Consider the following 22,840-nt stretch of genomic DNA (forward strand, 5'->3'; position numbering starts at 1 on the left):
AGCGCCACATGATGCAGCCACAAAGCTCAGTACACCAACACGCAATAGGTTTTCAATGGTCACCGACTACCTCCAGCGCTTACCTTTTCTCCAGTTGAAAAGCGGTGAGTTTTCACGTGCTGCAGCCAGCGCGGAAACATCACCTCATACGGTGCACGCTCCGCTCTGTTCCCACCCGGTGGCCCTGCGGAGAAACACAAGCGCGCAGCTCTGTTTGAGTGTTCACATGAATGAGAGACAGAAAATTGCCACTTCTTCTGATTATCTACATTCACATCTTGACACACACATTCATTCATGTTACATCCGAACTTCCAAATCACAGCGTACTTTCCTCCCGCGAGAAACACACATACAGCTTGCACTTTTAGTCAACTAAATCACTTCACCATTTACCGGAGTCAATCTTCATGAAGGGACTGACATTTTCCCTTCATTTTGTGATTGGTGTTTTTTTTTTTTTTTTTAATTCATCGCTCTTTTGTCGGTCACACGTCCGATGTTTGTTTCTCCGCGGGCATCACCCCGATACAATCTGACGCTCTCTGCATGCGCAGCGGCTCAGAAGTAAGACGCAGGAACGACATCTCCCTGTAGCTCTCGGGAGAGATCTAAATCTTAAGGCCACTTCATAAAGCGCGACGGACTTACCGTTCCTGTTGGACATCCCCGCGTTCCCTTCACAGAAAAGACCGCACATGAACAAATACAGGCATGCGCTGTACCGTACACCCGCTGCTCGCGCTGAGAGACTCATAATAAAACCAGGATGGCATTCTACAGTTATAATGTATCGTAGGACATGCACGAGCGGGCACCCATTAACCTGACGCCAGCGAATGACTATTAATGACCGGTGGAGTGTAAATGTAAAGAGTCGTGCGGGATTTCCGGTGGAATGGCATCTGATATCATGCACGAGGAAATAGCGCCACACACGCAGAACAGACAAGGGTGAGTGTGCGAAAGCATCCCTCGCCCTCTCGCATCCCGGCGCCTCCCCTTCATCACGTCACAAGGCAGAGCTCACTGCTCCACACGCGCATATCCATGTCCACCACCTGGCAACGACGACAGCCCCGCTGCTACGGAGGGCGGGGATGGAGGTACACCGGGAGAAAGAAGCATGCACTACATCCAAGGGCGTAGGTTTGCATAGGGTTGGTAGGGACTAGTCACGACCAAAGTTTGGGAAAGACAAAAAAGTCCCTACCAATATTTTGTTAATTTGAGAAAATTATTCTGCACAATATATTTGCAAACTCATTCGTATTATTATCAATACAATGTTCGTCGCCCAGAAGAGTTAGAAATACATTTCTAAGTTTTCCAATGCGCCTGTGAGACAAGATGCCGTCATTTAATTGGCTGAAGTGGCAGTCAGAAACACTACGTGAATCCTGAAAGAGTGCTGCTAGAAGGTACGGTAAGCTACTAAATTCGCCAGGAAATAATAACGCCTCATATCAGTATTTCGTTTGGTCTCAGCATTGATATTTTGACCCTTTTGTGCTCTGAAAAGCCACCTAAAAAGAAAAGAGATGCCAGAAGTTTTTTTCCACCCATAGATCAAAAAGCCCAGGTCACTGTTAGTGCTAGTCGGAAAACTACCCACATTGCGAAGCTGCTAACCCTAAATCGCCACCTATTGTACAATGGAAACATGTTTTGAAAGTTGTTAGTGTGTAGGGCATGTAACCTTAGCATGCATTACATCTCGTCTTGTTGAAGCCAGAAGGATAAGCTACCCTACCCTGTTTAGACAATTTTACCCATGAATGTAATCAATCACACTGGCTATTTTGAGAATACATGTTATACTTGAAGGTAGTAAAAAGGTGCAATAAATTGGGATGCCCAAATGTATGTAGCATATAATTCATGAATACATTATTTCATTGCACTGCAATCCAGATGATGTAGGCACAGCTCCATAAAACCTTAACCATTTACTACATATTACAAAATACAAATTAATTTCCGAACAAACAAATGCACTGCATGTACTTATCATTAGGTCATTTTGTTCATTAAGGCAATATTTTGAAATTCATTCAGGAAACTAAGAAATCCAGTGCAGGTTGAGGAAGAAGCAGCTGGACCATCAGGGCTTGAGATGAGGTCTTACTCATGTTTGGGATATCCAAAAAGGACAACAAAAACATGTGATGTCAAGAAATGTGGAGAACGTTTAGTTTTTTATTTAAACTAAGGGTTTATTATTCTTATTATGTTTAAATCAGTTCCAAGTTCCACAAGTTAGTACACAAATGTTAATATATTCTAATAAAGTTTGCCTGTTAAATATAACATCAACTACATTTTTCAATTTATGGTGGGGGTGGGGGGGTCTGCCGGGCAGTGTCCCTACCAATGCTGAGACCAAACCTACGCCCTTGACTACATCTGAAACCCATCGGATACATCACACCTGGATTAATACATCAGTAATAGCTTATACATGTGAGAAAACACACACACAGATACACACAAGGAGAGAGCAGGCCCACTAGGTGAGGATGTGTCTTCATTAATAGTTTGAGGGTTCAAACACCCTTCTTGTCCACCTCATAATGGAGGTTTCCCCTTATGCACGTGCACACGTATACAGGGTGCCCATAAGCTTTCCGCTGGACGATCAAGGCTTCTAGCCCTCTGTCCGTAGTCTGGCCTGGTCCGTAGTCCGTTTGTCATTTTGTAAATGTTTGTCACATCTTCTTTTTTGCTCTTTTGTCTAAAAGGTCAAGGCAGTGGTCACACGCACGCGCACACACACACACACACACACACACACACACACACACTTAAGACAGATGATTTATTACATGATGCATGAAAAAGCAGTGGAATTGGCAGGCTGTCTGCATCCCACCCAGCAGAAATGCAGTGTGCGCACAGACACATGCCCAGGTTCCGAGTGGCACAACATCATGTCTTATGCTCAGCAACAGTCCAGGTGGCTTTGTATGTGAGTGTGTATGAAGGTTCTGGAAAGTTCTTGAAATTGTTCCCAACACAACAGATTTCTCCTGTGCTATGTTAGCAGTTCCTCCATATCAGTCTGATTCTAAGATGTCTGGATGTTCCTCCCAGAACTGGTTTCCAATGACGTCACAATGGTGGGTGGTGATCTTCCTCCTGATGCGGGTCTTATGTACTTCCCGTTCACTCTGATTGGGTGGTTTCACCTTCTTAGTGGTGACCTCTTCTGTCTGAGAAACAAACAACAGTTACCTCTTTCTGCCTCACACAGACAGACACAGACACAGACACAGACACAGACAGACACTTACTGTGTCCCAGATGAGTGTAGAGCCTTTGCGGTAAAGCTGGGGTTCCTCGTTGTAGTTAATGTTAAATTCAGAGAACAGAATCTCATTCTTATCTGCTGCCACTGTACCCTGCAGTAACACACACAAACACACACACTCCATCACCATCAACATTCTGAACCCTCCGTGCACACACACAAACACACACACTCTATCATCATCACCATCATCATCATGAACCATACGTGCACAAACAAACTCAATCATCATCATACCGGGGTAGTGTATTTAGGGGCTACATGGCTATCATAGGGTATTAATGGGCCATCATAGGGTATTTAGGGGCTACAGGTCTAGCACAGGGTATTTAAATGTCGTACCTTGAGTCGCTCTTCAGCTTGAGTGGTGCTCAAGCCTCCTTTCTGCACCAGAGCCCAAAAGACTGTATTATACTGGTTATTAATATGACCTACACACACACACACACACACAAAAGACATATTATAAAGGGTATTAATACAACACACAAACAGTATTAATACAGTACTTATAGGTCTTTAGATAGGGAAGTGTGTGTTAATCAGGGTGGGTATGTCTATAGACAGGGAAGTGTGTGTGTTAATCAGTGCTGGTACTATGTCTATAGATAGAAAAAAAAAAAAAAAAAACCTGGTACTGATGGCTTTGTATGGTGAGGGTACTGATGCTAATGTATGGTGATGGTACTGATGTTAATGTGTGGTGATGGTACTGATGTTAATGTATGGTGATGGTACGGATGGTCCTGATGTTAATGTATGGTGAGGGTACTGATGTTAATGTGTGGTGATGGTACTGATGTTAATGTATGGTGATGGTACGGATGGTCCTGATGTTAATGTATGGTGAGGGTACTGATGTTAATGTAGGGAGCGGGTACTGATGTTAATGTATGGTGAGGGTACTGATGTTAATGTAAGGAGCGGGTCCTGATGTTAATGTATGGTGAGGGTACTGATATTAATGTAAGGAGTGGGTCCTGATGTTAATGTATGGTGAGGGTACTGATGTTAATGTATGGTGAGGGTGCTGATGTTAATGTATGTACTGATGGGTTACAGCTGGAAAACCATGGTGCTAGTTATAGGCTGGAGTGATGTCATGTGATGATGTCAATGTGCTCACAGTCAGCCTGTCGCCAGCTCAGGTAGTCTCTTAGGTTATGGTTGCTAGGATACAGCACCACACGTCCATCGAAGCTTGGGGGGTAGAGCAGCGGCTGATGGGTAAAATACTCCCCCCAGAAGAAAACAAAACTGGAGGAAAACTGGGAGGCCACGTGTGTCATGAGTTTACTGTGGAGAGAGACCACACACACACACACACACACACACACACACACACACACAGACACACACACACACACACACACACACACACACGAAACACACGAGTGTCATGAGATTAATGTGGACACCACACACAAACACACAGGAAACACGCCTGTGCCATGAGTTTACTAAGGAGAGAGACCAGAGCACACACACACACACACACACACACACACACACACACACACACACACACACACACACACACACACACACACACACGCACGCACGCACGCACATCCACAAACAGGAAATACGCGTTCAAAATTGTCTCAAGGGAACCCAGACCCTGTGTCTGTGTCTGTGTCTATACCTGGCTCTTCTTTTGAACCAGTTGGTTGATCGTTTGAAGACGAAACTGAACTCGTCGCTCTGTCCGTACGCGACACACACATCGTCCAGCTGCTCCATCACACACCCAGCGCTCCTCGCCATCAGAGCCAGCGCTCGCTCGTCATTGGGCTTTACAAACCCGTGCTGTTCAGAGAACCTGTGTGTGTGTGTGTGTGAGAGGTAGAGAGAGACTGAATTATTAGAATGTATATAGATAGTATGTGTGTGTGTGTGTGTGCTTGTGTGTGTGTGTGCTTGTGCGTGTGTGTGTGTGGTGTATGTGCGTGTGTATGTGCTTGTTTGTGTATGTGCGCGTGTGTGTATGTGCTTGTGTGTATATGTGCTTGTGTGTGTATGTGCTTGTGTGTGTATGTGCGCGGGTGTATGTGCGCGGGTGTATGTGCGTGTGTGTGTATGTGCGTGTGTGTGTGTGTAAATGTGCGTGTGTATGTGCGTGTGTATGCCTGTGTGTGTGTGTGTGTGTGTGTGTGTGTGTGTGTGTGTGTGTGTGTGTGTTACTTGCTTGTGGAAGTTGCGCCCGTCCAGTCTCACTACAATGTAGCAGTTTCTGAGGCAGGTGTCATCCGTCTCGAAGTTCCGCACATACTCAAACTTACTTTTCGCCATAGCAACGCCACAGGAGAACGCACGAAGCAGAAACCGATGACCCTTCTTACACACACACCCCACTCTCAGCAGCATACAGCTCCTGCACGAACACACACACACACAACGGACATGGAGCAGAATGACATCAAGTTTAATATTTAATTTTAATTAGGGACACAAGTGATATAACACTTTATCTTACTCTACCAGCTACTCAGCCCACGTGTGTCTCACTCTGTCACCAAAGTCAAGACCGGGGAGGACGTCACTTACCTTCTCCGACCAGGAGTGCGCGCCACAGTTAATGATGCGGTGCCCGGTTCAATTTAGACAGCCTAGCGTTTCTCGGGACGCTACGCTGTGTGTTTTGATTGTCTGTAACGGCCAGTCTGCGCTTCCTCATGCCGCCTTCTAGTTCATCTACCGACTGTAGAAACGCTTAGCTGTGTGAGCACTCACGACAATCGTGACGACCAATGAGGAACATCTAACACGCACTTGTCCAGCATGTAAATATGTCCTTCCAGGATTCACGAACAGAATCGAAAGTTCCGCTCACAGTGCAGCAAAGCAAAACACTTTAACGTGAACTGTAGCAGTTGTGCAACAAAACGTTGACAACATCAAGATTTTATAAGAAAATCAGGATTTCGTATTCAGAATTTCAAAAAACATGACAGCAATAAATAGTTTTTCTATGCTACAAAAGGTTAGGCATCTCCCTCTAGTGGTGAAATGCCTGGGCTGCAGACGTCGACCGTAGGCAACATTAACTAAAATAACAGAGGATCTTATTGAACACACATTGCGCACCCCGTAGGAGAATTGTGTAACACAAGCTGATCATATATGGACTAATATCTGGATGCAAATCCAACATACACGATTTCCTTAGAAAAGTGGGGAAGAATAACAGTGGAGGACTCCCAAACCCACAATTCCTTGCAACCCTGCTTGCGGTTCATTCAAACATGGAGGAACAAGAGCGAAAGTTGAGGAGTGAAATTAGCAGAGAAAGTAAACCTGGAGGAGGGACGGCTGAGAGTGCCGAGGTTGACTGGAGAAAGAGTAGGGAGACAGGAGAGGGGGGGCGCGGAGACAGAGGAGATGGCGTAAAAGATGGAGAACTTAAAGAGCAGGATGACTCTAGACTGGACGTTAGCTCGGATCAGTTTGACCCAATGCTGGCGCTGTACTCGCCAGTGGTACCGCTGCCATTCCCGAACATCAGGAGTTTTAATAATGTAGCGGAGTACGAGAGCTTCTTGAAGGGCGGCCGTGGGCGCGCGAAGCCAGAGAATGTGGCAAAGAAGCAGCGCGCGGCGCAGAAAGGCGTAGCGGACCCGGAGAGGATCGCGCGGCTCAAAGAGCTGATGGTGAAGAATCCGGCCAGTGAAGACGCGGAAGAGGGCACGAGCGGGACTCGGAGGCCCGGGCGTCGACAGAAAGCTCCGAAAAATGTGCTAACAAGAATGCCACGTGCGTGAGCAGCGCTTCTCTTCTCTAAAAGTTATCCTTTATGTGTGTGTGTGTGTGTGTGTGTGTGTGTGTGTGTGTGTGTGTGTGTGAGAGAGTGTCGGACTGTTGCATGTCTGTCATCTGTGCTGCCAGGTTGTCTACGGGAGTGTTTGTGTTTGTACTTGTGTGGCGTGTAAGTTCTTGTGGATTAATGGTGTGTCAGCCTGTGGAGTTGTGTGAGTTCGTGTGTTAATTATATTGTGTGTGTTAATGCTATAATTGAGAGTGTGTGTGTTAATGCTACTATTCAGTGTGTGTGAGATTTAATGGTTGTAAGCCTTTAATGGCGCGTACACGTTTTCGTGAATTTGTGTGTTAATGCTATTGTGTGTGATTGTGACAGTGCTGGCTGGCAGTCCTCTTGGTACGCTGAATCGGTGTGTACAGGAGCACATCCGTGTCAAAGTTCACGTGCGCAGCTTCAAAGGCCTGCGAGGGGTTTGTGTTGGCTTCGTCGTCGCCTTTGACAAGTTCTGGAACCTGGTAAACACCCTCAATCAATCAATACCCATAAGCCTCTCTGGTACGGCAAACACCTGTCTCACTGTGTGTGTGTGTGTGTGTGTGTGTGTGTGTGTGTGTGTGTGTGTGTGTGTGTGTGTGTGTGTGTGTGTGTGTGTGTGTGTGTGTGTGTGTGTGTGTGTGTGTGTGTGTGTGTTCAGGCCATGGTGGATGTGGATGAGACGTACAGGGAGCCTTTGCTTGGAGAAGCACTCTACCACGAGAAAGCTCTAACTGTCACAAGGGTAAGACACACACACACACACACACACACACACACACACACACACTCTACCATGAGAAAGCTCTAACTGTCACAAGGGTAAGACACACACACACACACTCTACCACGAGAAAGCTCTAACTGTCACAAGGGTAAGACACACACATACTCTACCACAAGAAAGCTCAAACTGATACAAGGGTAAGATTCACACACACACTGACTTCAACATCTCCCTGTTGAAAGTAAAGTGTTTTTTTTATGAAGTTAAAATGTTTGTGTAGTTTGTGTACTTGTGTTGCGTGTCTGACTGTGCTAATGTGTATGTGTCTGTTTTGTAGCTGTTTGAGAAATGTAAACTGCAGGAGAAGGAAGACGTTGCTACCTGTGAGACTGAGACCACCAGCAGGACACACACACACTCGGCTGAGACCACCAGCAGGACACACACACACTCGGCTGAGACTACCAGCAGGACACACACACACACTTTGGCTGCTGCAGTACAGCCCCCCTCTGGGGGAAGGGTGAAGGATGACGGACAGAAGGGCAGAACTGTGTATGGACGAGTTCGTACCCGACACGTCAGTCAGCTGTTCATCCGTGGAGAGAACATCCTGCTAATAAATATCCCTAAGACGTGAGCCTGAGCTGGTGTGGGTGTGTGTGTATACAAACATCTGGGTGCAAAAGTGTGTGTCTGTACATACATCTGGGTGCAAATGTGTGTGTCTACTGTTGTGTGTCTGTACATACATCTGGGGCAAATGTGTGTGTCTGTACATACATCTGGGTGTGACATACATCTGGGTGCAAACGTGTGTGTGTCTGTACAAACATCTGGGTGCAAATGTGTGTGCCTGCTGGTGTGAGTGATATGGTGCAATGTGTTACATCTGGGTGCAAATGTGTGTGTCTGCTGGTGTGTGATATGATGCAGCTGTCTTATCAGGATTACATCTTTAAAGGTTGGTCCCCTGAAGACTGCCTCCTGAGGTGCGCAAACACACCCCCCCTTGCCGATCCCCACAGGAGCGCTGCTCCGTGACCTCTGACCCTGGTCAGCTGATCTGTGTATCATATTGATATCTGATGGCTGCTGCTGAATAAAAAGTCCAATGTGAGATATGATGTTCTTGTGCGTGTGTGTTCCAACTAAGGGACAAATGTGGAGGGATTTGATCCGTATGTCTATGGTGTTAAGATGCATTTCTAAGCCTGGCTGCCATACTCTGCAGTTCCTCTTGTTGACCAGCAGAGGGCCCGTGACCCCTTGATCTCTGAGACAGCTCCACACGCTGATGTCCCCACTCTCTGGTGTCCCCACCAGCCGTCTGATCTGGTCATTTAGGACGGTGGACACTAAGGCCAACATGACCTCACCCATAGCGTCACACACACTTAAAGGCCAAAATGACCTTACCCATGGCGTCACACACTTAAAGGCCAAAATAACCTTACCCATGGCGTTACACACCAAACACAGTGGAGCTCTGACTTACCAGCCTCTCAAACACGCATGCTCACAGACTCGCACACACAAAATCAGTCAGCTTTAGTTGAGTTCTTTAATGTCATAAAGAAATGATTAGATACAATCAGCTGTTCCACGTGGTTACCATGGAGATTTTGTTTCTTGCTTCAAATTTGCATAAGGATCTAGTGTTCTCAGTAACCATGGCTACAACTTGGGCAAGGCCCAGAAGAGCGGAATTTGGTCGATTAGACGAGACGCCTTGATTGGCTGGAAGGCTTGCGTTAACGCCATACACGTTCTTACACACACACGCACAATCTCTCATTCGGCAGTGGAAGGCTCTCTGAACGCGCGCTCTCACTCTCACACACACACACAGAATAAAACTTTATAAAAAAGATAGGTCATGCATACACACAGGATGGAAACTCACTTTTCTTGTTAAAAAAATAAAACACATTTGAAGGCCACATGTGGGTAAGAAGCTCCCTCTCACTCCTCCTTCTCTCCCTCTCTTCATCAGCCTCTTCTCTTTCTCCATCAGCCTGCTCATCTTCTTTTGAAGATCATGGGTATGTCTCAAAGTCCAGGAAGGATCAAGGATGCTACGTCATTGAATCCTGCCAAAGGCCTGTTCCAAGGTCTAGGATCCTTCGAGTTCTACCAAAGACAGTCTGTTCTTCAAGGGTGCAGTCGGGTTATCCTCCAGTCCTTGCCAGAGCCTTTCCTGCCAAGGAAGCATCCTTGACTTTGAGAAACACCCCATGTCTCTTTGCTCTTACCAATTATAACCAGACCAGATCAACACACAATCTAAAGGCCTCTCTCTCTCTTGCGTGCACGGGCACACACACACACTCAAGTGGAAAAGGGGTTGGGCTTCATGATTGAGATTCTCTGAAGTTTGCTAATTTATCTGCATCCTTAAATCACATCATCATTAAAATGACTACTATTACTTCATTATGCATGCATGCACGCACAGACACACACACACACACACACACACACACAACTCTGCTTTGTGTGCGTTTGTCTGTGTGTGTGGCAGTTTCTGAACAGGTTTATAGATTCAGCTCTGTACATGATTAAACAGCTGGCTGTGTTTCACTCATTTTCAAGTACTCTCCATCGCTGTCTCTCTCTCACACAGACACACCTCCCTATGGGTTTACAGTTAACACAAACACACATAAGGCCTCATCATACACACACACACACACACACACACACGCTCTTCTGGTTTCATTTGAAGTTGGCGAAATCGGCGAAGGCGTCTGGTTTGGCTGCTGACGTAGTACTCATGCCCATCCCCATGTGGCCAGGTAACCCCATCCCCATGTTGCCAGGCATCCCCATGTTCATGTTCATTCCCATCATGCCCTGGCTCAGAGGCATGCCCATGTTGGGCATTCCCATGGCAACACCGCCTCCAGGCATCATGGGGTTGCCAAGCGCCCGGATGGGGGTGCCACTCTGCATGCCCAGACTCATGCCCGCAAAGCCCTGTGTTACCATGCCAACCGGGGCCTGCTGCACACCTGTGGGTCAGAAGCAGAACATTCTTCAGATACGACTCCAAAACAAGTGTGTAAGTGCACATTACAAGTGTGTGCATTACAAGTGTGTGAAAATGTTTGTTAGTGTGAGTGTGTTCTACTTCATGTGTGTTTTAGAGTTAGTGTGTGTTCTAGCGTGAGTGTATATTAGCGTGAGTGTGTGTTTGTGAGTGTGTGTTTGTGTGTGTGTGAGTGTGTGTTAGAGGATGGATACCCGACCCGAGCCCGGTCAACTGTCTGCTTCACATGATGCAGAAGTTCGTTAATAGAGAATAAAATAAATCACATTTAGGTCGCATTTTAGGATAACAGCCTTCTTCCCGTGGTGGGAATTTGTTTATGGCCGTGACAACACGATTACAGGTGGCAAAATGGAGAAAGTTAAAGAGAAACTGTCATCTGGAGAGTTTAAAATGATACTAAACGAAGGGAAATCTACTGTATGGAGATATTTCTGCTTAGTAGACGATGCAGATGCTAATTAGGCTGTTGGATATGTCCAATGTAAGAAATGTGAAGTTTCAATGAAATATGATTGATGCAACTCTCGTTCTCCACAACAACATGGATTAAACCTTGATGGTTGGATGTAGATAGTTTCGTTGGATGTAGATAGAACGTCGGCGTGCAAAAAGATCTTCAATGGTAAGACTTGTCTGATGTGCCTCCATTGGTGTAACATAAAACGTGAGTTTTATTAAAGCATAGCGTGTGTAATGTTTAGCTAGCTATTTTATTCCGTTTGTTAACCTTTCCTGCTGTCTGTCTCTGAACGTAGTTGGAGATTGCAGGGAGGTAAAATGCTCCATGGCCGAAGTAGATTACATGTTTTTAACTGGGGGGTTAATTCCCTTTCCTTTACGTATGCTGCTAGTTAGTAAATACAGACAGCAGGAAAGGTTAACAAACGGAATGAAATAGCTACACATTACACACGCTATGCTTTAATAAAATTCACGTTACTCACATACTGGTTAACACTGCTATAGCACATAAATGTTCGTTGCTACATCCAAACTATGCGTCACCGTTTCCCTCCCTGTACGTGCTCCTCTTCAAGGAGCCGCACCATTTTACTAAACGTTCTTGCAATGTGATTCATTTAATTTGAATATGCGTATTGGCCTTATTGTGCACGCTTGTGCGTTTAACAGCGCTTGTTTGTGTGAGAGAGCATTTAACTGTTGATGCCCCAGTTTAAAAAAGCCAGGCTATTCATAAAAAACGTACGTAAATTAGTTGAGAAATTGTTTCCGTCGGGCTCGGTTCGGATTTAGAAAAAAAATATTGTAATGGCTGTCGGGCCAGGCCGGGCTCGGACAGAAAAATTCGGCCCGATCAATGCTCTAGTGTGTGTGTGTACCTTGCTGCTGCATCATGTTGAGTGTGAGAATGTGTGTGTGTGTGTGTGTACCTTGCTGCTGCATCATGTTAAGTGTGAGAATGTGTGTGTGTGTGTGTGTGTGTGTGTGTGTGTGTTTGTGTGTGTGTGTTTGTGTGTGTGTGTGTGTGTGTATACCTTGCTGCTGCATCATGTTGAGTGTGAGAATGTGTGTACCTTGCTGCTGCTTCATGTTGAGTGTGAGAATGTGTGTGTGTGTGTGTGTGTGTACCTTGCTGCTGTATCATGTTAAGTGTGAGAATGTGTGTGTGTGTGTGTGTGTGTGTGTACGTACCTTGCTGCTGCATCATGTTGAGTGTGGGCTGCTGGGGCTTGACTGACTGTGGGGAGAGCAGGTCCAGGCTGATGTTGATGTTGGAATCAGACCATGTGGCGGGAACTCCACCAGCTTTAGGACTCTGAAAAAGACCTGCCTTCTGCCCCATTGCCTGAGGGACAAGAGGATCACCCAGACTCAGGGGCTACACACGCGCACACGCACACGCACACGCACACGCACACACACACAAACACAGGAAAATTTGTGAAAATTAGTGAAAATGTGTGTGTAGATGTGTGCCACAGGGGCAGTATGTGTGTTTGTAGTGTGACTACACAGTCATGTGTATGTGTGTGTGTGTGTATGTGTATGTGTGTATGTGTACGTATGTATGCATGTGTGTATGTGTGTTTGTGTGTGTGTGTGTGTATGTGTGTGTACGTATGTGTGTGTGTGGTGGTGTATGTGTGTGTAGGTGTGTGTTTGTGGTGGTGTATGTGTGTGTAGGTGTGTGTGTGTGTGTGTGTGTGTAGATGTGAGCACCTGTGATTGAGACTGTGGCAGGTTGCTGGAGTGTGTTGGCATGTTGAAGCTGATGCTCTGGGAAGCGGAGACTGAGGTGGTCTGGGCGGGGCCGAAGAGGTCAAACAGGTCAGAGGAGGCCGGCGCTGAGGTCACAGGGTCAGAGGGCGTTAGGGCGGAGCCAAAGAGGTCCACTACTGATGTGGGAGGGGCTTGAGCGGGAGGGGCTCCATCAGGGAAAGCGTTCCACTCTCCGAAATCACTGGAAGGAACTATAGACACACACACACACACACACACACACACACACACACACACACACACAGTATGTATTGTAAATGTTCTGTATGTATGTGTTTACGTATGACAGTGTGTGTGTTGGCAGAGCTTTACCAGATGCTGAAGAGAGACCTGCAGTGGCTGCACCCGAAGAGAAGTCTGCAAACAGATCTGCGCACACGCGCACGCACGCACGCACACACACACACACACACACACACACACACACACACACACACACACACACACACACACACACACACACACACACACACACACACACACACACACACACACACACACACACACACACACACACACACACACACACACACACACACACACACACACACACACACACACACACACACACACACACACACACAGATTAAGATTTGGTGTACAGACAAGAAGACCGTGCGTACTTAAAGCTTACCTAAAGAAGTGTGTGCAGGCGTGTTTTACCTAAAGAAGGGAGTGCGGGTGTGTGTGTTTTACCTAAAGAACGGTGTGCAGGTTGGTGTGTGTGTGTAACTTAAAGAAGTATGTGCAGGTGTGTGTGTTTTACCTAAAGAAGTTTGCGCAGATGTGTGTGTGTGTGTGTGTGTGTGTGTTACCTAAAGAGGTGTGTGCAGATTTGTGTGTGTGTGTGTTTTACCTTAAGAAGTGTGTGCAGATGTGTGTGTGTGTGTGTGTGTGTTTTACCTGTACTGGCTGGTGCTGGCTGGCTGGGCGTGGCCTCCACCGTAAGCAGGTCCACAAGGCCGTGTCCTGACTGACTGGGGGCCTCTGGTGTCTGTAGAGGTGCATTGTGGGATATGGGTATGAGAGTGCTGGAGGACTGAGGGAAGTTTTTTCAATGCAGTTTAAAACCGTGTGTGTGTGTGTGTGTGTGTGTCTCTTGGTCTTACCTCACCAATTGTAAGTATGGATGACACCAGTACTATAAACACTCAATCATCATCATCAGTACATGAAAACCCCTGGCCTTTGCTGCATCATATTGAATACATGGTTATGTTCTGATCTTATGACAGTGTTGCGTCTTCGTGCCTTAATGTTATTTACCAACATTCTACAGTAGGCCAAGATGGAAATTTCCCTCAACACAGTGGGTTAATGTAGTCAATACTAACAATGAAAAATATTTATAAGTATACATTTTCAGTTCTTACACTAGCTTCAGCTTATTAATGAGCACTTGATGTTAATGAACTTGAGTACTCTGTGTAACCCCTAGTGTGTAAGTGTGTGTGAGTGTTAGTGTGTGTCTCCTGTGCATTACCTTGGTGCTAGTGGAGTGTGTGTGAGAGTGTGAGTGTGAGTGTGAGTGTGAGTGTGAGTGTGAGTGTGAGTGTGAGTGTGAGTGTGAGTGTGTGAGTGTGAGTGTGTGTGTGTGTGTGTGTGTGAGTGTGTGTGTGTGTGTGTGTGTGAGAGTGTGTGTTTGTGTCTCCTGTGCATCACCTTGGTGCTAGTGGAGTGGGTGGGGCTTAAGTCTCCGGTGTAGCAGGCCGCCGCCCCCAGGTCAACTTTCTTGGAGGGCACGCCCCCTCGCTTGCGTGTTGCCGTAGTTTCAGTTGCCTGGACGATCTGCACACTCTTGGTCGTAACGGTATCCTCCTCGTCCTTAAACTCCCCCCTGCTGGCCTGGCCATTCTGCTGGCCACGCCCCCTCTCCTCCTCTGTGTCACTGAGAGTAACAGAGATCATGCCTTTACTCATTTATCAACACACACACCAGAGATCATGCCTTCACTCGTTTATCCACATTTATCAACACACACACACAATATATCATTCACACACTGTACCATGCATCAACACAAACACACAATATGTAATTCGCAAACTGTACCACACACACACACACACACACACACACACACACACACACACACACACACACACACACACACACACACACACACACACACACACACCACTTTCATCCTGATGGGTTTGTGTCTCACGCCTGTGTTGCTTGGAAGGTTTTACCTAGGGTGTGTGGGTGTGTGTGTGTGTTCTACCTCAGCCTGTCTGGAGAGTCGTCTCTGGGCTTGGTGCGGAAGCTCCTGATGGTGTGTATTAGTGTGTGTGTGTGTGTGTGTGTGTGTGTGTGTGTGTGTGTGTGTGTGTTCTACCTCAGCCTGTCTGGAGAGTCGTCTCTGGGCTTGGTGCGGAAGCTCCTGATGGTGTCCTCGATGCTGCTGCCTATGCGTCCGCTGATCTCGCCCACCTTCTCACTGAAGGGGAACGCCCCCTTCTGCTCCCAGTCCGAGTCCCAGCGGCGCCCCTTACCTTCACTCTCATCAGCTACACACACACACACACACACACACACACACACATACAGACATTAATACACACATATAGACATAAACACAGACACACACACACGCACGCACACGCACACACTTTACGGGAAATAATAGTTAGAGAATACAAAGCAGGGAATTTGAGCCAACTCCTTTTTAAAAGAATCCCTACAAATGGTCCAGGGTCCCTGGTCTCATGTGCTCCTCCTGTGCTCCTCCTCCTGTCTGTCCTGTGCTCCTCCTCTCCTGTGCTCCTCCTCCCTCCTCTCCTGTGTTCCTCCTCTCCTCCTCCCTCCTCTCCTGTGCTCCTCCTCCCTCCTGTCCTGTGCTCCTCCTCCCTCCTCTCCTGTGCTCCTCCTCCCTCCTCTCCTGTGCTCCTCCTCCCTCCTCTCCTGTGCTCCTCCTCCCTCCTCTTTTGTGCTCCTCCTCCCTCCTCTCCTGTGCTCCCTCCTTTTCAGCCCAGCCCATAGGGTTTGGGGTTTAGGTCAGGGGGCTGAGATGGCCATGGAAGAGGCTCAGTAAACCATGTCTGTGCTGATCTAGACATACGCTTTGGATCCTTTGTAAGTCGTTGCAACTCATGTGAATTCCTCCCCCACAAGGATGCATCACATTCACGCCACACAAACGGGAACCCATACTGTTCCCCTTCTTTCACGCCCCACCTTAAACCTTGAACTCGACCCCCAGACACACCTATTATGTTAAATTGTGTATTCTACCTTCCTGTAACTGAAATGTAACTTCTATGCTATGGCTTATGAGGGTCAAGTAGTATTTTTTATAGCCATTCCCTGACTTATGACAGCCAACACACTCTTCCCTTATGTGTTCTGTGTATACAGATGGGTGTATATATTTGTGAGTTTGGCCTCTGTGTCACATCATATCTATACCCCAGTGAACCAGAAAGTCATGGAATTAAGCAATAAGCCCCAAGAGGCCGTGCTTTGCGCTGATTTTAGAACAGGTAAGGGGAGTTGTTAGGCACGACGCGAAGCAGGTTTAGAATACTGCTTAAGAGTTACATTATGACTTTGTTTTTAAGAATTTAGGGGTGCATTATGGCACATGTGATTTGGTTTTAAATAATTATTTGTTGATCAGGGACTTTAGAGAATAGATTTACTTTAATTAGTATTTTTTTTTCAGTGTGAGATTAAGCTAGTTCACCAAAAGGTTAAGGGTCACTCATCTGAGCCAGTAAATCTGGAGAGGACTGTAGGAGGCCATTATTGGGACTTTCCATAAGTGGGGGAACTCCGAGATGAGATTAGGCAACTGAATGCATGCGTGCGTGCGTGCATGCGTGCATGCGTGCGTGCGTGCGTGCGTGCATGCGTGCGTGCGTACGTGCGTGCGTGCGTGCATGCGTGCATGCATGTGTGTGTGTGTATGCATGTACTCACAGTATCTGAACCCTCCCGAGCTGTCTGATGACACTCCGATGTACTTGTCTTTGTTCTTCTTGGCTTTCTTTCTCTCCTCTCGCAGACGTTCATCATCCTGAACCAGCTCGATCAGCTCCTTCACCTTCTGACGAACGTTAATGCCCTGGTCCTTACCGCTCTCATCTGCCCCACAGACACACACAGACACACACAGACACACACAGACACACACACAGACACACACACACACACACACACAGATTAACACACTAGTTCGAGTCAGAGTCTCAGATGATGGCATGAGACCAACGTTTTCTTTTGTTTTGTGTGTGGATGTAATATTATTTTCTCTCTTTTCCCTCCACTTTCCATATCTTATGTGTAGAATCAATACCGTAAATTTACTGTTTTTTGTCTTGCCGTGGTTTCGCCGGCATTTTGTTCACACTCCTGACCCTAGACAGAGCCGTGACAATGTTTGTGTGTGTGTGTACCTATGCAGTGATAGCTCTTTATAGAGCGTAGGTCGTACAGGTGTCTGTGTGTGTGTGTGTGTATCTATGCAGTGATAGCTCTCAATAGAGCACAGGTCATACAGAGGTGTGTTTGTGTGTGTGTGTGTGTGTGTGTGTTTGCCTATGCAGTGATAACTCGCTGTAGAGCGCAGGTCGTACAGGTGTGTGTACTACCTATGCAGCTTTTTATAGAGCACCGATCGTGTAGGTGTGTGTGTGTGTGTGTGTGTGTGTGTGTGTGTACCTATGCAGTGACAGCTCTCTATAGAGCGCAGGTCGTACAGGTGTGTGTGTGTGTGTGTGTGTGTGTGTGTGTGCCTATGAAGTGATAGCTCTCTATAAAGCACAGGTCGTACAGGTGTGTGTGTACGTGTGTGTGTGTGTGTATGTACCAATGCAGTGATAGCTCTGTATAGAGCGCAGGTCGTACAGGTGTGTGTGTGTGTGTACCTATGCAGTGATAGCTCTCTATAGAGCGTAGGTCGTACAGGTGTTCTCTGCCACTGGTCACCACCCGCTCCGAACCGTTTCTAATCAGGTAGGAGAACAGCAACAAGGACTACACACACAAAAAGAAATCAGTGAACACCAATCATGACATATCAGATCATCAGTCAATAGATTACAAATCACACATTAGAAATCAGTCTTAGATGCAACTTTCTCTCTCTCTCACACACACACACACACACACACACCTTGTAGACTCTTCTCCAGTTCTTCTTGTTTTCTTTGAGCATTCTGTTCCAGAGCATGTTCATCACTTCAGGAAACTGCTCATACATAAAGGTAGCTCTGAGGGGTTAAACACACACACACACACACACACACACTGTTATGTACACACATTCACAAACAGTCATCTGCTTACAACTTAACACACATGGTTATTCCTGCACACACACTAACACCATCACCCCCCACACGGACACCATCATAACTTTATTGAGAAATAAAATGTTGATATGTACACACACACACTCCCTCACTCTCACTGTGCCACGCTTGCACGCGCTTGCTTGCACGTGCCCGCACACACACACACACACACACACACACACACACACACACACTCACCTGGCAAGCTCTCCCATCAGCTGTCCAGAAGGTCCCCAGGCTTCGTCATTAGTGGCCTCTCGCACCTTTGACTCGATCTCAGAGTAGTTCATCACTACGTTAGTCCTGGGAACACCCACACACACACACAATTTAATCACACACACACACACACACACACACAATAAAAACCACACACACACACACAATTAAAACACACACGTACACAAAATTAAAACACACAGCATTAACATCTCTATCTCTCTCACATGCAAAGAATTGACACACACTCCACATAGTATTTACATCACACACAGCATTAAAATCGCACACACTCAGACGCCTTTAACATCACACACCATTATTAGTAAAACTAGGATGGGTAAATCTTTATGCCATTTCAACTTTCACTCTCCCTCTCCTACACACACACACGTCATAGAAATACACACACACAACAAACCTGATTAACATTACATAAACACTTGCACTATTACATATCACTATCATCACACACACACAGGGCATTAACACACACAACGATGTGCACAAACAAGCCAAGCTCACACACATATTCTCAGTGCTTTGTGCATGCACACACAGGGATGAGAGTGAAACCAGTTTGTCAGAGAAAGGACAGTGGTGACAAAAGCAAAAACACAATACAGACAATAGGTGGAGCAGACTCAGTGTGTGTGAGAGAGGGAGGGAGGGAGAGTGTGTGTATGTGCTGTGTGTGTGTGTGTGTGAGAGAGGATGGGAGAGTGTGTGTAATATTTGCTGTGTATGTGTGTGAGAGAGGGAGGGAGAGTGTGTGTATGTGCTGTGTGTGTGTGAGAGAGGGAGGGAGAGTGTGTGTAATATTTGCTGTGTATGTGTGTGAGAGAGGGAGGGAGAGTGTGTGTATGTGCTGTGTGTGTGTGAGAGTGGGAGGGAGAGTGTGTGTGTGTATGTGCTGTGTGTGTGTGTGTGTGTGTCAGAGAGAGAGAGAGGGAGGGATAGTGTATGTATATGCTGTGTGTGAATAAAGAAGAGAGAATCTGTGTGAAGGGGTCAGTGAAAGAAAAGTGTGAGTGGTTGTTTTTGAATGACAGGTTTGATTGACATGCGTCACATATATTTTGTGTGTGTGTGTGTGTGTGTGTGTGTGTGTGTGTGTGTGTGTAACTAGCAGTGATCGCTCCTTTGAGAGCACAGGTCATTCAGGTGTGTGTGTGTGTGTGTGTGTGTGTGTGTGTGTGTGTGTGTGTGTGGCTGGTTGACTCTTTGCAGGTGTTGTGGTCTGGGTTTAGGTTAACTAATGCAGAGAATAAATCACAGATTTACTTTTCATTCTTCAGGCCTACAGACAGATTCCCCCTGACACCTTTAGAATACTTTTACAATGTGTTGGGAAAGGATGTGGGAGTGTGAGTGTTAGTGTGTGTGAGAGAGAATGTGTGTGTGTGTACACCCCAAAGTGAAAGTCGGTCAGTATTTTGTGTTTGAGACAGCACATCTGGATGTAAAGATGCACAAGGTTTGTGTATGCATGTGCTTGTGTTTGGACATGTATGTGCATGAATGTAAGTGTGGGCATGAGTATGCCAATGTAAGAGGAGTGAGTCTACTTGTACTTAGTGTGCGTTTCATCATCTGACAGTAATCAGATAGCTCAGTAAAACGGATGTCCTGATTTCAAAACAAATCCTCGACTACACGCACACACACAAACACTTCTAGTGTGATTGTTCTCTCAGTGATGGTGCCATCTTGGTTCTAACTGCACAGATACAATACCATCCTTCCGACTTTACACAAACACACACATGTACACAAACAGGTGATATTGATAACTACCAAAATCGCACACACAGACACACACACACACACAGGTGGTTTTGCTAACTAGTTTGTGACACAACTGTTCACTACAACGCGGAAGTCAGATGAATGAGTTTAACCTGATGGTGACCGAAGAGTACGAAACTAAGAGCTTCAGTTCATACGTTTAAGAGCGCTCGTGCCCAGTCTTGTCTACTTACCGCACTAAAGTGCTTAACTAATCTCCACGCGCCTCAGCGTCAAATGCTCTTTTCTTATGATAATAGAAACCGCTGGACAGCAACTACGATCACCCGGAAGTAAGCTAACGAGTCGGTTGACAAATGACGGGTAAAGATAAGCCTCAGTACAATATTTACGAGCACGGCCGCGTAAAAACTCTCTGTTGAGAGAGTTTCTAAACTGTCTAATTTACCAGCCAACCGGACCGGCCCGACCAGTCTCGATAAAGTGGCCACAGCAACATGCCAGATGACATGTCATTGACCTAACGGGCCAATCTGGCAGCTCCAGCTAGCTAATTTACTGTAGCTTGTTAACATCACAGCACTATCGGCCTGCTGCGGAAAGAATTGTAGCTTAACCGAATTGGAAAACATATCTTGACTTAAAAGTATACATACAACTCGCTATAACAAATATCTCGCTAACCAGCGTATAGAGCGTAAGAAAACTTACTCCATGTAAAGTTTGTTATGACAAGTAGGTACATGGAGAGCTAGCCAGCTAATTTCAATACTTTGCAAACGTCACAAGTTAGCACTTGTTAGCTACCTCTCTATTAGCTTATTTATACAAACGGTAACTAACTTGTATACTTTGGTCAAGTTCAGGACAGTGTTTATATGGAATTACATTAAGCAACTTGGCAGGGCAACTTCTAAATGGGAATGAGACGGTTACATGAAAGGAAAAACTTTTTCGTTTCCATCAGCTAACCACTTAGCTTAGCATAGCACCTGAACAGAGAACAGCGACGTGACGTCAGACACTGGGTACGTGTCTTTCTCAAACAGGTACAAACTTCAGATCCCCCCCTCCAAAAAACATGAAGTAATTCAGCGCATTATACGCTGCGGTACTCACGCTTTATCGACCAACTCCCTAACTTTCCACATATTCAACATTTTGGCTTCGTTAAGAGAGGCTTTCCGCCACAAGAACTGGCTCTCGCCCGTTCAATCCGCTGACTGAAGCAGGCAGGCTGTCACACAGAAGAAACCTTGAACTCGTCGAACTGGCCACCTCTCCCTACTCCGAGCAGCTGCGAAGTCGCTGGACCGCCAGGTTACTACGGAGACGTTCTGCCAACGTCACTGCTCTGCTGTACAGTAAAAGCAATGTAGGATATGTAGTCTTTCCGTCTGCTAAAATGAATGCGGAACTAGCATGCAGATGGTAATGTGTGTGATCCAGGTAGCGCTGCTGAATTGAAACTACACCTTTGTTCTTAAAGAAACTTTCATAACACCTGTCTCGCTGCCGGGAGATTTATTCACTGCAGGTGTAGTAGGCCAAGCTATCCCTAATTTTGGGTTAGAGCAGCGGAGGAAATATTTCATATTTGACCAAATTAAATTAATCTTAGAAAGACTTTTGTCATGGAAGGCTTTTGTATTATATAATTTGCCTACTGCCGCGGGAAATGTACCGAACAAACGGTCGACCACCCGGTCTGGTTAGTCAGCTGCACCCTCTACCATGGGCCACTCCCTACGCAGCTTCAGCTATTTATCTACACACACACCTTTCCAGCATACCAGTGGAAAAGGTATGATGGTAGGGAACATCTGTTTGAAGACTGGAAAGGTGTGTCTGTGTTTGAAATTCTTAAATGCTCTCTCATGCCCAGTCAACAGTAAAACTATTAATGTATATGGGTAACTATAAAGCACAAAACCCTACAGGTCAGATTTGTGAACGGGTCATTTTTGTAGGCCTGTCATCAATAATAGGCTATATTTATAAAATACATTCAGATGAGAATATTAATTTTAAGTGTTACTTTAAAATAAACTGACAATTTATTGTTTATAAATTATACCTGTTACCTGTTTATTCATTGTTATAGTTTTTTACTCTTTACATTAACTAACCTTACCTTTCAGTCACATAAACACATACATCGCACACACACACACACACACACACTTACTACCCCACAAGACTATGGTATGAATATGGTATGCCCTCTAGATTAACACAGAACAGGTGTGCCCTCGAATTCCGATGTAGAACCCAAAATTCCTTAAAACTGGGTGTACCACAACCACATATGTCTAGTACAAACCTGAAGTAAACTATGTAATCACTGTCTGCTTAGAGGGGGAGAGGAAAGAAACATTACAGGACATTAGTGTGACACGTTTGCATATGTATGCATGTTTCCAGACACACTACTTGAATAGCACTGAG

The 22,840-nt window shown here is 46.0% G+C and overlaps 4 protein-coding genes across 4 annotated transcripts in view; 1 reads left to right on the plus strand and 3 right to left on the minus strand.

Moving 5' to 3' along the window:
- The window catches only part of LOC308369189 (disintegrin and metalloproteinase domain-containing protein 19-like), a gene marked incomplete at both ends in the record, with an annotated part of 17,580 nt that extends 16,913 nt beyond the window's left edge, over positions 1-667 (minus strand). The window contains 2 exons of the mRNA XM_080843532.1: positions 84-184; positions 652-667. Of these exons, the coding sequence (XP_080699658.1) occupies positions 84-184; positions 652-667 (117 nt within the window). The remainder of the gene's footprint in view (positions 1-83; positions 185-651) is intronic.
- A 1,739-nt stretch (positions 668-2,406) lies between these two features.
- On the minus strand, positions 2,407-6,038 carry thg1l (tRNA-histidine guanylyltransferase 1-like). Its single transcript, XM_080843954.1, has 7 exons — positions 5,858-6,038; positions 5,499-5,684; positions 4,956-5,132; positions 4,437-4,606; positions 3,653-3,741; positions 3,294-3,401; positions 2,407-3,212 (listed from the first exon to the last, which is right to left on the minus strand). Exons 2-7 carry the CDS (start codon positions 5,675-5,677, stop codon positions 3,057-3,059), a joined length of 879 nt encoding a protein of 292 aa, XP_080700080.1. The 5' UTR covers positions 5,678-5,684; positions 5,858-6,038; the 3' UTR covers positions 2,407-3,056.
- A 517-nt stretch (positions 6,039-6,555) lies between these two features.
- Positions 6,556-8,470, plus strand: lsm11 (LSM11, U7 small nuclear RNA associated; the record flags this gene model as incomplete). The annotated part of the gene is made up of 4 exons (XM_080843971.1): positions 6,556-7,063; positions 7,446-7,585; positions 7,765-7,848; positions 8,168-8,470. The coding sequence occupies 4 exons, from the start codon at positions 6,556-6,558 to the stop codon at positions 8,468-8,470; spliced, it is 1,035 nt and encodes a 344-aa protein (XP_080700097.1).
- A 959-nt stretch (positions 8,471-9,429) lies between these two features.
- On the minus strand, positions 9,430-21,654 carry clint1a (clathrin interactor 1a). The gene is made up of 12 exons (XM_080843828.1): positions 21,512-21,654; positions 18,623-18,727; positions 18,244-18,340; positions 17,996-18,104; positions 17,049-17,213; positions 15,466-15,637; positions 14,789-15,014; positions 14,030-14,120; positions 13,439-13,495; positions 13,067-13,317; positions 12,539-12,725; positions 9,430-10,844 (listed from the first exon to the last, which is right to left on the minus strand). Exons 1-12 carry the CDS (start codon positions 21,550-21,552, stop codon positions 10,549-10,551), a joined length of 1,797 nt encoding a protein of 598 aa, XP_080699954.1. The 5' UTR covers positions 21,553-21,654; the 3' UTR covers positions 9,430-10,548.
- Positions 21,655-22,840: the final 1,186 nt, after the last annotated feature.

Source organism: Sprattus sprattus (genome assembly GCF_963457725.1).
Source record: "Sprattus sprattus genome assembly, chromosome: 8".
In the NCBI taxonomy this organism is placed as follows: Eukaryota; Metazoa; Chordata; class Actinopteri; order Clupeiformes; family Clupeidae; genus Sprattus; species Sprattus sprattus.

Coding starts and splice junctions, on each gene's coding strand:
- clint1a (XM_080843828.1), bottom strand. CDS start 21,552: ATGTTGAATATGTGGAAAGTTAGGGAGTTGGTCGATAAAGC. Junction 18,728..21,511: donor AGGGAGTTGGTCGATAAAGC/GTGAGTACCGCA, acceptor GGGTGTTCCCAG/GACTAACGTAGTGATGAACT. Junction 14,121..14,788: donor CCCACTCCACTAGCACCAAG/GTGATGCACAGG, acceptor GCACCTCTACAG/ACACCAGAGGCCCCCAGTCA.
- thg1l (XM_080843954.1), bottom strand. CDS start 5,677: ATGCTGCTGAGAGTGGGGTGTGTGTGTAAGAAGGGTCATCGGTTTCTG. Junction 3,402..3,652: donor AAGCTGAAGAGCGACTCAAG/GTACGACATTTA, acceptor GTGTTACTGCAG/GGTACAGTGGCAGCAGATAA. Junction 3,213..3,293: donor CTACACTCATCTGGGACACA/GTAAGTGTCTGT, acceptor TTTGTTTCTCAG/ACAGAAGAGGTCACCACTAA.